A 15,054-nucleotide genomic window follows, 5' to 3' on the forward strand; every position below is an offset into this window, starting at 1 on the left:
TTCCTGATTTTACTTACGGTGGTTTTAGTTTTTTTTTTTTTTTATTTTTTGGAAAGCATACTGTTCATTTCTTTGGTAAGTCTTAATTTTTATTTTTTTCACTTAAATTTTTTTTAATGTTTATTTTTAAGAGAGAGAGTGCAAGCAGGGGAGGAGTAGAGAGAGGGGGAGACACAGAATTTGAAGCAGGCTCCAGGCTCTGAGTTATTAGCATAGAGCCCAACACAGGGCTCAAACTCACACGAACCATGAGATCATGACCTGAGCTAAAGTTGGACGTTTAACCAACTGAGTCACCCAGGTGCCCCTATTTTTTATTTTAAAAAGTTTTTTAATGTTTATTTTTTGGGAGAAAGTGAGGAGGGGAGGGGCAGAGAGAGGAGGAGACAAAGAATCTGAAGTAGACTCCATGCTGTCAGCGCAAAGCCCAACACCGGGCTCAAACCCATGAACTGTGAAACGATGAACTGAGCCCAAGTTGGATGCTCAACTGACTGAGCTACTCAGGCGCTCCTGTAGGTTTTATTGTATTTAGGTGATTTTCTTCCATCTCTGGCTTTGAGATTTTATTAGGAATGTCTACTAAATTTTATTAAGAAGTGTTTTTTTGGGGTGCCTGGGTGGCGCAGTCGGTTAAGCGTCCGACTTCAGCCAGGTCACGATCTCGCGGTCCGTGAGTTCGAGCCCCGCGTCGGGCTCTGGGCTGATGGCTCGGAGCCTGGAGCCTGTTTCCGATTCTGTGTCTCCCTCTCTCTCTGCCCCTCCCCCGTTCATGCTCTGTCTCTCTCTGTCCCAAAAATAAATAAACGTTGAAAAAAAAAAATTAAAAAAAAAAAAAAAAGAAGTGTTTTTTTTTTTCTTTTTTAGCATTTAATGTGATTTTTACAGATTTGTAGTGGAATAGATCTATAACCTATCAACATTATGATAGACTTCTTGATACTGAACTATCCTTGGCTTCATGGAATAAATTTCTGCAGACCAAATACTCTTAGATTCTTTGTTTTCTATTCGTTCTGGCCTTTGACCAAAGGCTCCTCAATCTTGATCTCTAGATAGAACTTGTCAGACACATTGGGGAGGAACCTTAATAGGTAATCCATAGGGACTCCCATGGTGCTTTTTTGTAAATTCTCAAGTTGTAAGACTGAGCTGTTTGGGTCTGGTGAATCAAACTGCAGTTGACAATGGAGGGAAAAGGAGACACTTTCTGGTCTCCAACTTCCAGAATGCACTTCTGGCCCTTCTTTCTTTTGATTATTTTTAACTTTTATGCTATTGACTCTCTATTTATTTATTTATTTAGTTTGCTTAGTAGCAGAAATTTATGTCAAAATTGCTTCCTTATGTTTCTCATTCCTTTTATAACCACTCAGCCTTGTGTTTTCTGAAACCTGTTTGCTTTATTTTCTCTAGTGGTTTTATTGATAAACTTTTGTTATAAGAATCTTTTGCTATGAATTTCAAGTTTGTATCCAAAATCTAAATTAATAAAAAGTCCATGTAACCATTCTTTACATTTTTAATTGTTTGTCCAAGGGAGGTCCTAGAGGCCCAGCCACATTTTACCAGTCTGGAAATTTAATTTAAATGTCTAATTAAAATTCCATTATTATGCAGATTGTTTTGGTTTTAATTGAAAATATCTTTGGTAGACTTGGCAGTAGTGAAAGATGCAATAATATATAGCCTTAGAACCTAGAATAAAAAGGAAGTCAATTTAGCAAAAAGAGCACTGGCCTTGGAGTTAGGAAGCCTGAGTACTATTCCAGCTCTGCCACTAGCTTATATGAACTCAAATGAGTTCTTGACTTGTGACCATTCACTTCCTCTTCTCTTAAATAAGTTTGCTAAAGTAAATGGTTGATTTTCCTTTTAGCTTGAACATGCTGGAAAATTAGATATATAGCATGTTTGAATCCTGCCTCCCAAAATAGCCCATGATTCTGTTTCACAGCCGAGTACTCCTGCTGTCTGCTTCTATAGGAAAATAGGTTTTGAGTAGACTTTTAAAACTATATTGTGTGCTCCCACATAGCAGTTGCTGTAGTAGGCCTGCTATAGACTGAATGTATCCCCCTAAATTTCATGTGTTGAACTCATAACCCCTACAATGTAATGGTATTTGGAGGTGGGCCTTTGGGAGATAACTAGGTCAAAAGAGAGCAGCTCTCATGAATGAGATTAGTATCTTTATCAAAATGACCCCAGTTAGCTCCCTTGCCCCTTCTGCCTTATAAGGACATAGTGAAGATGACCGTGGATCCTGATGGGATGCCAAATCTGCCAACACCTTGATTTTGAACTTCCTAGTCTCCAGAACTGTGCTAAATTTCTGTTGTTTATAAGTTATTCAGTCTGGTATTTTTGCTATAGCAACCTGAATGGACTAAGATACATTTTCTTCCAATTGGTATTTATGAAAATAATTTCAGGTCTCTATATCCTATCTCTGTAATATCATGTCTCCTGTAGTGAGTTTCTGTAAGTCATATCTGCCCAGGGAGTTCTAAAGGTTTCCTGAATTATAAGACTGGAAACATAATAGGCTTGATCATATTAAAATACCTGATTTTTGATAATTTTTGATCTACATATAGGCAATTTCATATGCATTGACCTAATAAATAGGTGAATTAAACTGTTACCATACTAGGGCTTTACTTGAAAGATCTTCATTCAGAATTGCCTGTCGTCTTATTAAGCATTTGTTGTTTAGTCAGCCATAAATACCTTTGAAAGCCTGCTTGATGCCAGCCTTGTGCTAGGCTTCATGGATATGCCAAGAATAAAATATACCTGCTCCCTGTTTGGGAAAGACTATGGTTTAATGAGGGAAACAAACAACTAACCAATTACAGTAAAGTTGTATGAGAGTTACAGAAGAGAAAATACATATTGTTGTGTGGCACATGACAAGGACTTCTCATCTAAGGATTTGAAAAGGTCTCTTGTTCAGAAATTACCAAAGAAGGGGATTGTTGGGCTGGGATAGGGTGCTTCGTGGCATGTGTGATGTTAAAAATCAGTGGGAAAGCATGTGCCCAGGGGTGTGAGAGAGCTTGGCAATTTCATAGTGTGTGAAAGGAAATAAGGCCAGAAAACATAGGTAGGGGCCAGATCTTCGAAAGCTTAAATAAGTCATATTTGAGATTTCTGGCAATAGAAAGTCATTGAAGCATTTTAAGCAGACAAATCATATTCACATTTAGAAGGCAGTATGCAAAGTGGATTGGAGTATATGTCTGAAGCCAAATTGTCTTGATTCAAATCCCAGTTATACTATATTTAAGCCATTGACATTGGGCAGTTTAACATTAGACTTGTGTTTCCTTATGTGTAAAATGAGAGGATAATTGTACCTTATTTGTAGAGTTGTTAGAATGAACTTAGACAAAACATTAGGTACAATTTATAACCCATAGTAAATATAAATTATTGCTTAGTTACTGCTGTTATTTGTGTTACTATTATAGAATGGTCATTCCAGTTACTTGAATTAGAATGGAGTAAGACTAATTGAAGCAAAACCTGTTAGTGAGTTAGGCAAGAGATGATCGTGACTTGGATCAGAGCAGTGGCAGAAGGGATAAAGAAAGATATTATTTGAGAAGTTTCAGAGATAATAGAATCTTTGGAACTTAGTGATTGACTGAATATAAGAGATGAGAGGAGTAAAAGAAGAGTCAAAGGCCCTCAAATTTGTTCTGGAATGACATTGGTACATACATACCCACATTAGCTGCACTAAAATAATATGTTAATTAAATAAATCCACATTTAAACCTCATTTTTACCTAATAATAAGTAATGCCCAGAAGTGAATCTTACAGATTAGGGGAACTGAGATTGATCCTTTCTCATCTGTAATCATTAAGCCACTGAATAGGTTGAGAGAAGTATAAATATAATTTGGACAGTTTTTGTTTCATCTTTCTGTCTTATTTCTTTTTTAGTTCTCTTTGTTGTTTTAATTATTTAGTATTAGGTTGATCCATACAGAAGTTACCAGTTTTACAGATCAGAAAATCTTTAACCAGAAATGAAATGGTTAAATGTTGGCCATCTTTACATGGTTCATCCAGTTATATTCTCATTCTGTAGGATTTTTTTTTTTTTTTTTTTTTCCTGAGACAGAGAGAGACAAGCCAGGGAGAGGGGCAAAAAGAGAGGGAGAGGATCTTAAGCAGGCTCCACACTCAACACAAAGCCTTATGCAGGGCTCAATCCCATGACCCTGGGATCATGACCTGGCCAAAATCAAGAGTCAGATGCTCAACCAACTGAGCCACCCAGGTGCCCCTAATCGGGGCTCCAAGGGTCCATTTTGAGTTGGATTGACCATTAAAGACTGGAAGAAAATTGATGTGATGGCATAAGGACAGGTGGAACTGAACCTCATGAAGTAGATGACTTAAACTTGGCATCATCCATTCAATGTGGCTCTGGGAGGACATCTTGTGGCCAGAGTTTTTGTTAACTTTACCAAAACGGACATGTTATATATTATTTTGGCTGTTTTTTGAAAACCTAATTATAAAACTAGTGCAATTGGCCCTTGACCAATGTGTGAGTTAGAGGGCATGAGCCACCACACATTTGAAAAACCGTAACTTTGGACTTCCCCAAAACTTAACTACTAATAGCCTACTGTGGACTGGAGGCCTTACCAATAGCATAAACAGTTGATTAGCACATGTTTTATATGTGTATTAAATACTGCATTCTTATAATAAAGTAAGCTAGAGAAAAGGAAATGTTATGAAGTGAAAATACGTTTATAGTACTATACCGTATTTATTGAAAAAAATCCACTTATAAGTGGATCCATGCAGTTTAAACCCATGTTGTTCAAGGGTCAACTCTACAAAGAAATTAGGAAATCCAGAAAATACAGAAAAACGTAAAGAAAATTAAAAATCATTTTTAATCCCACCTACCATCCACTGAAAAGTAGAGTTGATTTCCAGTGTTTCCTTCCAATCATTCATATATATATACACACACACACACACACACACATATACACACACACACACACTATATATATATATATATATATATATATATATATATATACACACACACACACACACACACATACATACACACACACAAAGAAATGCTATTTTTTAAAAAAATTGTATCTGTATCTATACACATATATACATACATAAGAGACTGCATTATTTTAAAAAAGAAGTGTATAACGGATGGAGCTAGTATTATGCTGAACGAAATAAGAGAACCATATGATTTCACTCGTATGTGGAATTTAAGAAACAAAATAAACAAGCAAACCAAGAAACAGGCCTCTTAGCTATAAACAACTAAGTGATGATTACCAGAGGGGAGGTAGGTGGGGCATGGGTTAAATAGGTGATAAACACCAGATGTTGTATGGAAATGTTGAATCACAGTATTGTACACCTGAAACTACTATTACACTGTAAATTAACAGGAATTTAAATTAAAACTTAAAAAAGGAAATATATATATAGATTTTTTTTGAAGACATAGACTTATTGTCACCTTATGTCATTAACTTCGTGTCTTTTGAAGAAAGTGTTTTTCTTTGATCTGAAACAAAACATTTAACTCTTGATTGATTTGATAAAGTGCGGCTCTCAGGCTTTTTTTTTTTTTTTTTTGAATTTCCTATATGAATATTTTGATTATAGCCCCAAGAGAAATTTTACTAAAACAGAAATGAAGTTGGAAGAACTATTATTATGCTAGTGATAGTAATGTAATAGCTTGTATTTTTTATTACATTTTTAATTCTTTAAAGTAATCAGCCAACACAGTGTCTTTTTTATCACCATAATTGTCTAGTTTTATACATGAGACACCTGAGATGAAGAGAGAATAAGTTACATGACAGAATTCACAAGTAGTTAGAAAAGTTTATACTACTGACTTTGAATGCTTTTTTTATTTATTGAAATATAACTCAGAAATCTTTCCTTTTTTCATTCAATATTAAGCACTCAAACAATGAGACTTCAAAAATAAAGTCTGTGGTAAATGTATAGAATAGTGAATAAATAACCTGGTTTGTCTGGAAGACAAGGTATTGGGGAGGGGGGTGGAATAGTGAGATCAGATTGGAAAGGCAATAGGGAGCCATTGACTCTTCTTAAACTTTGGATACCATAATAAAGCAAATGCTATTGGATATTTAGGCAGAAATGAATAGATCAGAAAAATGAACAAGACTAGAAGCCCAGACAATATTTAATGATGGCCTAAAGTATTAAAAACTGAATTAAGAGCCACCATAGAAATAGATTCCCGGGAATCTGGTGAGGGGGAGAGAGTGGTCAAAATGATTCCTAGGTTTCATAACTGAGTGCCTGGGAAAAAAGAATGTTGGAAAAAAAAAAAAGAGGGTGATTTGTTGAGGAAAATGATTTTAATTTTGGACATGCTGTGGTTGAAGTCTACAGGATGTCCAGGTGGAAGATGTATATATAGAGTAGCAGGCAAATTAGAAATGGAAAAGAATGCTCAGGAGTGAAGTCAGCACTGGAAACATATAGGCAGAGAAATCATTAGTGTAGAGGGAATAATTGATGCCATATCACCATTCTATCTTTTCAGATACTTTCACTGCCTTGCATATGTATAGTTTTAATGCATTTGAGGAATGTGTGACAACAAAGTATCCAAGTGACTGTTGTGGGCCTCTGACCTGGGCATTCACAATAAGAGAAGCCCTTTAGGTATCAGAGGACCCCATCGTCAAGCAGTACAACATGGTTGGCGGAAAAGCACAGACTACTTAGGAAGGATATTTTAATTGAGAAGAAAAAGAGTAAAGTTATATACTCTCTATATGCTAAGTATTGATAAGCCCTTTTTTTTTTTAATTTTTTTTTTCAACGTTTATTTATTTTTTTTGGGACAGAGAGAGACAGAGCATGAACGGGGGAGGGGCAGAGAGAGAGGGAGACACAGAATTGGAAACAGGCTCCAGGCTCTGAGCCATCAGCCCAGAGCCTGACGCTGGGCTCGAACTCACGGACCGCGAGATCGTGACCTGGCTGAAGTCGAACGCTTAACCGACTGCGCCACCCAGGCGCCCCATTGATAAGCCCTTTGTATGTATACCCTGTCGCCTTTATTTTGCAACAACTCTGTAAAGTAGGAAGTACTTTATTTTTATAAATGATGAAACTTGAGTGTAAAAGAGGCTAAGTAATATAAGAGCAAGGATTTGAATCAGATGGGTGTTCAGTGCCATAGGGTTTTTTTTATATGCCACACTTTGCTATGTTCTCCAGTAAGACCTGTCAAATATATCTCTCAAGCTTATGTGCAATACGTTCTTCAGTTTCTTGCCTTCATGTAATAAGCACAGTGCTTTTGATCTTAAAATATAATTAATTCAGTTCTGATCATGGGTGGCTGTTTGCTTTCAATGAGAAAGCACGTATGTAAAGCAAAAGTTAAAATTGGATCAGATAATGTGTATCTCTGTCCAGGTGTGCCGACTTTATAGAATACTTAGAAATGCCAACATTAGTTTATTTTCTTTTACTCTGTTGGATATGTGGAACTTTATTTAGAAGAATAAATTGAGAGTCCAAAGACACCTGGAGGAAAAAATACTAAAAAAAACACATTTCTAATTAGCTGAAAATTGTCACTACCAGAAGAGCCACAATGTAACTCCAACTTGCATTGTTTTAAGTAAGCACAAACAAGATTGTGTAATCTAAGATACATAAGCTAATTTGTGCTGTGCATTTTACAGTTTTAAAGCCTGAGTGGAAATGGGTATATTTACTTGTCCATCATTTGTTTGTATATTTGTGTACCTGATTCTCAGTAAACTAGAAGAAATGGTATCTCAAAACTGTAGAGGAGTATTGAGTACAGAAACAACATGATTGTGTGCTGTTTCCTCAGTATTCAAAATGAGTGAAGTTTTCTTTATTTTTTTCTCTTGAAAAACTGATTGTTTGCTTTGTTATTTTTGTCATCTATCTTAAAATTGGCCAGTATCCAGTGAATTGTGAGAGAAAATGCTAAATATTTAGCCTTCTAGCTAGAACTTCTTGTGCTGCTAAATTTTGATTTGTCAGTTGCCCCGCACTGTTAGCACACTTTCATTCTTTAACATTGCTCTTTGTTCCTGAGGAAAATGCTATAAGAAAATAGGAATTTCCTCTCACCATTACGCCTCTGGCAGTGTGTTTCCATCTAATTCCTGGCTGACACTCTGTCCAGGTTACAACCCCTTCTCATTACTAGCAGAGTCTAAATTCTGCTCATCTACTAAAAGGGGGATTCCAGACAGACGAGGAAACAGCTTTCAAACACTGCACTGCAGGCATATTAAGTTATTCCCCCAATGTGCAGTCGGGAAATCAGGGACCACTTCTCTGGCGATGAATTCTAATGAGCTGCTAAAGATGCCGAAGGGTGTGTGCACACAGGCGTTTTCTTTCCCCTCCCCCCTTCTTCCTTTTCCCAAGCCCCCTCTTCTCCCCGTTTCCCCTCCTCCTCCTCCTTTATCCCCTCCCTCTGTGTCTCAGTTCTGCAGTAAACGGGGCTGAGGCACATTCCTGCACTGCAAGGCTTTCTCTTAAGGATGTTTTGTGGCTTTTGTTTGGATTGCAGCATGCAGAATTACAGGTAACACTTTGAAATTGAGCTAGACAGATAAATTCTGTTGAAATGTTTTTGAAGAGGTGAAATAATTACATTGGAATCAGTGAAGAAAATGAGCTAATTCTATTAGTGGTAGTTATAGTAAGATATTTTCAGAAATGCCATAAGCAGAATCTTTTTCTCCCCCGAAAGGCTCAAATGAGAGGAAATGGGATTAGATTGATCTGGCTTGTGACTGATTTTGTTTTATGTTGATCATGAAACTTGCTGTTGTTTCTCTTCCTCTGTAAAGTAAGGACCAGTTATGTGGGGTGCTGCTGAGAGTAGCCATGAATGGTTGTACCGGGTGGGGTGGGATGGAGTGGGAGGGTTGATACTAGCCTGAGCTAGCCAGGTTCTTTGATTAGGGCATTGGATGCAAAATGTAAAATGCTTTCTCCTTTTCTTCTATCAGCTGTTCAGAGGAGACTCATTACAACTCTTGCTGAAGCTCCTAATCTTCCTCCCTTCTCTTCTGCCCCTAACCCCTACCCTCATTGGCCTGAAGACAATGTACCCAGAGTTTGCCTTACTCCCCTGGCGCTATGTGTATGGTAAACCTGGTACTATGGCCACATCTGGGACTGGCCAGACAACTGCTGCTGGTTCTCCCTATTCCAAGAAGGATTTAAAGGGGAATTACACTGCAGGCAATGCACCAGAGCAGCATCAGGAGCTTGGGGACTAAGGCTCCTCTGGCATTATTACAGACACACAGAGCTGACCGCAATGACAGCAGCTGCTCCTTTGAACTGTTGGCAGCAGCCAAGCGGCAGCATGAAGTGAGAGATCACTCCTGAGCTCAAGATGAACTCTACCTTGGATGGTAATCAGAGCAGCCGCCCTTTTTGCCTCTTGACATTTGGCTATTTGGAAACTGTCAATTTTTGCCTTTTGGAAGTATTGATTATTGTCTTTCTCACCGTATTGATTATTTCTGGCAACATCATTGTGATTTTTGTATTTCACTGTGCACCTTTGTTGAACCACCATACTACAAGTTATTTTATTCAGACTATGGCATATGCTGACCTCTTGGTTGGGGTAAGCTGCTTGGTCCCTTCTTTATCACTCCTCCACTACCCCCTCCCAGTAGAGGAGTCTTTGACTTGCCAGGTATTTGGTTTTGTAGTATCAGTTCTGAAGAGTGTCTCCATGGCCTCTCTGGCCTGTATCAGCATCGATAGATATATTGCCATCACTAAACCTTTAACCTATAACACTCTGGTTACACCTTGGAGACTACGCCTGTGTATTTTCCTGATTTGGCTATATTCCACCCTGGTCTTCCTGCCTTCCTTTTTCCACTGGGGCAAACCTGGATATCATGGAGATGTGTTTCAGTGGTGTGCAGAGTCCTGGCACACCGACCCCTACTTCACCCTGTTCATCGTGATGATGTTATATGCCCCGGCAGCCCTCATTGTGTGCTTCACCTATTTCAACATCTTCCGCATCTGCCAACAGCACACAAAGGAAATCAGCGAAAGGCAAGCCCGCTTCAGCAACCAGAGTGGGGAGACTGGGGAGGTGCAGAGCTGTTCCGATAAGCGCTATGCCATGGTCCTGTTCCGAATTACTAGTGTATTTTACATCCTCTGGTTGCCATACATCATCTACTTCTTATTGGAGAGCTCCACTGGCCACAGCAACCGCTTCGCATCCTTCTTGACCACCTGGCTTGCTATTAGTAACAGTTTCTGTAACTGTGTCATTTATAGTCTCTCCAACAGTGTCTTCCAAAGGGGACTAAAGCGCCTCTCAGGGGCCATGTGTACTTCTTGTGCAAGTCAGACCATAGCTAAGGACCCTTACACAGTTAGGAGCAAAGACCCCCTTAACGGATGCCATATCTGAAGTGACTCAGATATTGGATCACTGTGTGTGTGTGTGTGTGTGTGTGTGTGTGTGTGTGTGTGTGTTTCCTTTTTATCTCTTTGTATCCCTAGCTTACTAGGAGATCTAGGACAAAATAATTCAACTCTAAGCAGTAGCAAACAAATGATCCATTGAACATACCTTGTAAGTTTGCAGAAATTATTTTCTAAAAAGTGCTTTGAATCAGAGAATCAGGATCATGAAGATAAATTGCTCTTGGTTCCAGTTTTTGTAATGTCATGGAAATGATGACATTTTGAAGATTTAAAATAAATAAAACCATATCTAACACCTCTCTTCAGCTGGCATGACTGAACCTGGGTGTGAAAAGCGTCAGCATTTTTAAAAAGTCATTTTCCTGTCGCTTTTCTAGGCTCCTTCTGTTTGGGCTTCATGTGCAATTGAATTCTTTTAAGGGGAATATTAAAAAATAGTGATGAATTAACAGGATTTAAATTTTGCTTTATATATGCCAAAGTAGAACTACACTGCAGACTTCAGCACTGTCATTTAGAAAGCCAAATGTTTTATGTTTTAGGTCTTCTCTTGAGAGAATTCTCCATACATATTGTTGAATAACATGAACACCTAAGCGTTAATTTTAGAATTTTGCAGTGCACCATGAGTGAAGCAAAAAGGCAGTCAATTCATACAATTTAGGAAAAATTGAGCTACTTTCTGTGGCATGCTTCATGGGGATCTAAAGAAATGTGTGCATGGAAAGTGATTGCGCTGTAGTGTTTTTGCCCATGCCTTTGTGTGTGTGTGTATTGAAAACGTTTGAATTTAGATTTCTCTTTACAGCAAAGTGTATTTTAATAAGCTGAAAAACAAATGATAGGTTAATGGCTGCCATTTTTATAATGGTGAAAATATATAGAAATGAATCTTTAGTCTTCTTTTTTTTTTTAATCCACAAACTTTGAAATGTCAGAATATCTGGGAGAAAAAGATGTCCTAATAAGCAACTGAGTCAGAAAATATACTGTATATTTACCTAGTTCCTTTTTTAAATAGAAGGGGATTGAGATGTTCTCTTTGTGGTTAAATGGAATCAACAAAGTAGCATCTAATCTTTTTAAAAGCATTTTTTTGGTGTTAAGAAATGCACATTTGAATGCGAGAAGGAGAAATTCGGATTAAGTCTCTTTTATTGCTCTTCTCTTTCTGGACAAAAAAATCCTTTGATGTAACAGTTCTTTACTTAGTCTTTTTTTTTTTTAAAGCCAAAGTACTAGCAAAATCTATAGGATTTTTATTATTTATTCTGTAGAATTATTGAAAGTGCTGTGTATTGTATGTACTGGTGATGTTTTGTTCTTCAAGTGATTATCTTTAGAACAAGAAGTTTATTTTTCTAAAAGGAGAGAAGGATTTCCCAGCAGCTCCAGGCATGAGAGTATTTCCTCTGCTTTTCTACTGGTTTTAATGTTTTGGAAGTCTTCAGGGGGCTTATGTGATCTCTGCCTTTGGCTAGATGTTATAATCTGAATACAACAATGGTATTCAGTGAGATGGAAGAAACCCAAGGGAAATGGGTAAAGTGGAGTTTTGAATCCAACAAAGGATGCAGATATTTATAAAACAGGCAAATAGGCTTTGGTTTTCTGTCATGATATTAGAAAACCTACTACCCCTTTTAATATAAAGGGCAGCATTCTTAACGATTTTAGGTCTTAGATTTTAACTTCAAATGTGTGCTGTACTTTAAACTTTTTTATTTTAAGTGAATAAGTATTACATAAACATTTAAATTTCAGATTCTGAATTCTTCCCAAAAGCTTGCTTGCTCTTTATATTTAGTACTAAAAAACTTGATTCTAAGCTGTTTCAGTATTTAGAACTCATGTTGAAATTGCAAGTTATATTAGCAGTGGCTCTGTTAAATTGCCATTTGAATTGAAAAACCTTTTCTCTTGGATTTTGAGAAATGGTTATGCATATTTCTCCTTTATTTACATGCCACAAATCTAAAGAAAAACAAAGTTTCCTTTTTCTTCATACATGTTGGAGAAAGTAACCTGTTCAGATTTGCAGTTTGCTTGTGAGTTTTAGTTTAGCAAAGATGAGAATCTTAAAGATTAATTTTTATAAAAACTGATGTTAAATCGGTGGAGTTTTGCTTTTGGGGGATGCTGAACCCTTTTAATTTTTTCCTGCAGTAGCATTCCATCTTGTGAGAAAGAGAAAACTCTTTGAGAAAGATCTTAATGGAAATTTTATGGAAAGACCACTGGAAGTGGCTAATCAAGCTGATCTTTTTTTTAAATTTTTTAATTTATTTTTTTTTTAAATTTACATCCAAATTAGTTAGCATATAGTGCAACAATGATTTCAGGCGTAGATTCCTTAGTGCCCCTTACCTGTTTAGCCCATCCCCCCTCCTACAACCCCTCCAGTAACCCTCAATTTGTTCTCCATATTTATGAGTCTCTTCTGTTTTGTCCCCCTCCCAGTTTTTATATTATTTTTGCTTCCCTTCCCTTATGTTCATCTGTTTTGTCTCTTAAAGTCCTCATATGAGTGAAGTCATATGGTATTTGTCTTTCTCTGAGTAATTTCGTCAAGCTGATCTTTTAATGACTCAAAAGACACCTCTTTTAATAAGAGCTTTTGTTAACAGATTTTTACATTTTTATCCTGGTACCAAATTTAGATGTTATTAGAACTACTTTTTTCACATAAGAATCTCTGTCAACGTCAGCCTAAAACTAGAGACTCTATACACTAATTTTAAAGAAAAATCCCCCCATTCCCCACTGGTAAACTTGCTTAATACCAGATGTCTTTCCAGTTTATCTGTCTTCATTGGACTGTATAAAGTCTACGTTTTCTTCCAGTTACCAGTTCTTTTCTCACATTCATTGATTGTCTATACTGCCTTTTAATTGTTATTTTCTTGTGTGTGTGCATGTTAGGGGAGAACAGGGTGAGCCTGGATGTCAGCAGTCAATCTTTAGTGGCTAGGGGCATTTTCTATGTGATACATTTGGACAGTTCATATTAAAGTAACCTTTTCATCTTGGCATACTTAGTGCAACATTTGATGACGTTTGGTTAAATACCAATCTTGCTAGTTCAGAATGAAAAAAAAGTATATTTTTAGATTCAATTACCTTGGGCTTTGGCAAGACAGTGCATTTAACTATATATGGTATGTGACTGATATCAGAGGAAGCACAAGCTTTTGGTAATTGTGTTGAAATTATTTCATAGTAAATGTTCAGATAAGACAATACTAATTGTTACATTTGTAAATTAGTTATACGTTTTTATACAGTGATTTCAGAGAAGATGTTTTTTTTTCCTCTTAGAGCAGAAAAGCAGCTGCAAAAGGACAAGTGGTCTACTTTAATGAAAGAACTGTCTTATACTAGAAAGGATATTTGAATTTTTCATGGATCTGTTGACTCCCAAATTCCATTTTGTAAAGGGTTTTCCTTAAGCTTTATTGCTGGATGAATTTCTTTTTGAGCCTTTTCTAATGGCTTTTCCTTTTTACTTGAATAATGGTCTCAGTATTTTAAGGATTGGGAAAACTTGAATTTTTATACTATAAATGCATTGTCCACTCACTCTTTGAACTTGAAAATGAAGCAACAGGGTTACAAGTTCCCAGACAGTGGAGTGGTTTCTGGGAGAGTTTCCTCAGCCTTTCAGGTTTGATCGAAAAATCTGCACAGTGGCTTTGTAGGAAATGTTTTAACTTTGCTATGTGTTTTTGTATCATAGAAGACTTGTGAAATAAATTATTGGCAAACCAGAATTTTTTGTTATATGAGCACATTGTGGGAAGATTAAAGTGGGAGAAATGTGGCATTTATGATTTTTTTAAGTCTTCACAAATTGTTCTCTGTGTTGTTTTTGCATAATTTTTCTATTTCAGGTTGAAGGAAAACTAAATATTTTATATTAAGTGTACATATTAATATATTTTACATGCCCTGGCATTATTCTAGACATTTCTTATAGCTGAAAATGAGTCATTTGGATTTTCTTCAAAATTTGGGTGACAAGGGCACCATGATATGATTAAATTGAACTTTGAATTGAGAAAAAATCCAGGTTTCTGTTACAAATTAACTAGTTTTATAAGGGCAAGTCACTTCTCTAAGCACTTAATTTCTTCTATAAAAGGAGATAATAATCCCCTTATCCCTCATAGGGTTACTTTGGCAATTGAATTAGATAATGGATGTAAAAGTACTTTGTAATATGTAAAGTGCTTTGCAATAAAAATGAGTACTATTATTTGTATCTGCCATGGTTTCACATCTGAGGAAGTCACACATAATGGAATGGTGTCCCCCTACGTTAAGGTCTTAGAAGCTCAGTGCTGGGTGACTATTCCCATGCTAGTTAGCAATCCCAAATTTGAGAAGAGAGGCATGATAAATCCTCGCCGTTCTAAAATGACAGTAGTGTTAAATTCATAAAACTGTTTTCATTTATTTCCTTTACTTGTCTGTAAAGTCTCTAAACGCAGGGACAGTGTCTCTTCATATCTTCATCCCCAAA

The 15,054-nt window shown here is 36.8% G+C and overlaps 2 protein-coding genes across 4 annotated transcripts in view; both read left to right on the forward strand.

The window, feature by feature from the left end:
* Positions 1-15,054, forward strand: part of RABGAP1 (RAB GTPase activating protein 1) — a 179,555-nt gene that overhangs the window by 94,334 nt on the left and 70,167 nt on the right. The gene's annotated exons all lie outside the window — the stretch shown is intronic.
* On the forward strand, positions 9,335-14,793 carry GPR21 (G protein-coupled receptor 21). Its single transcript, XM_086683980.1, has one exon. The coding sequence runs from the start codon at positions 9,466-9,468 to the stop codon at positions 10,513-10,515; it is 1,050 nt and encodes a 349-aa protein (XP_086540106.1). The 5' UTR covers positions 9,335-9,465; the 3' UTR covers positions 10,516-14,793.

Source organism: Puma concolor, chromosome D4 (assembly GCF_028749965.1).
Source record: "Puma concolor isolate L17-30 chromosome D4, mPumCon1.1.hap2, whole genome shotgun sequence".
Taxonomy (NCBI): Eukaryota; Metazoa; Chordata; class Mammalia; order Carnivora; family Felidae; genus Puma; species Puma concolor.

Bases quoted from the DNA above. Each gene is read 5' to 3' on its own strand.
- GPR21 (XM_086683980.1), top strand. From the start codon at position 9,466: ATGAACTCTACCTTGGATGGTAATCAGAGCAGCCGCCCTTTTTGCCTC.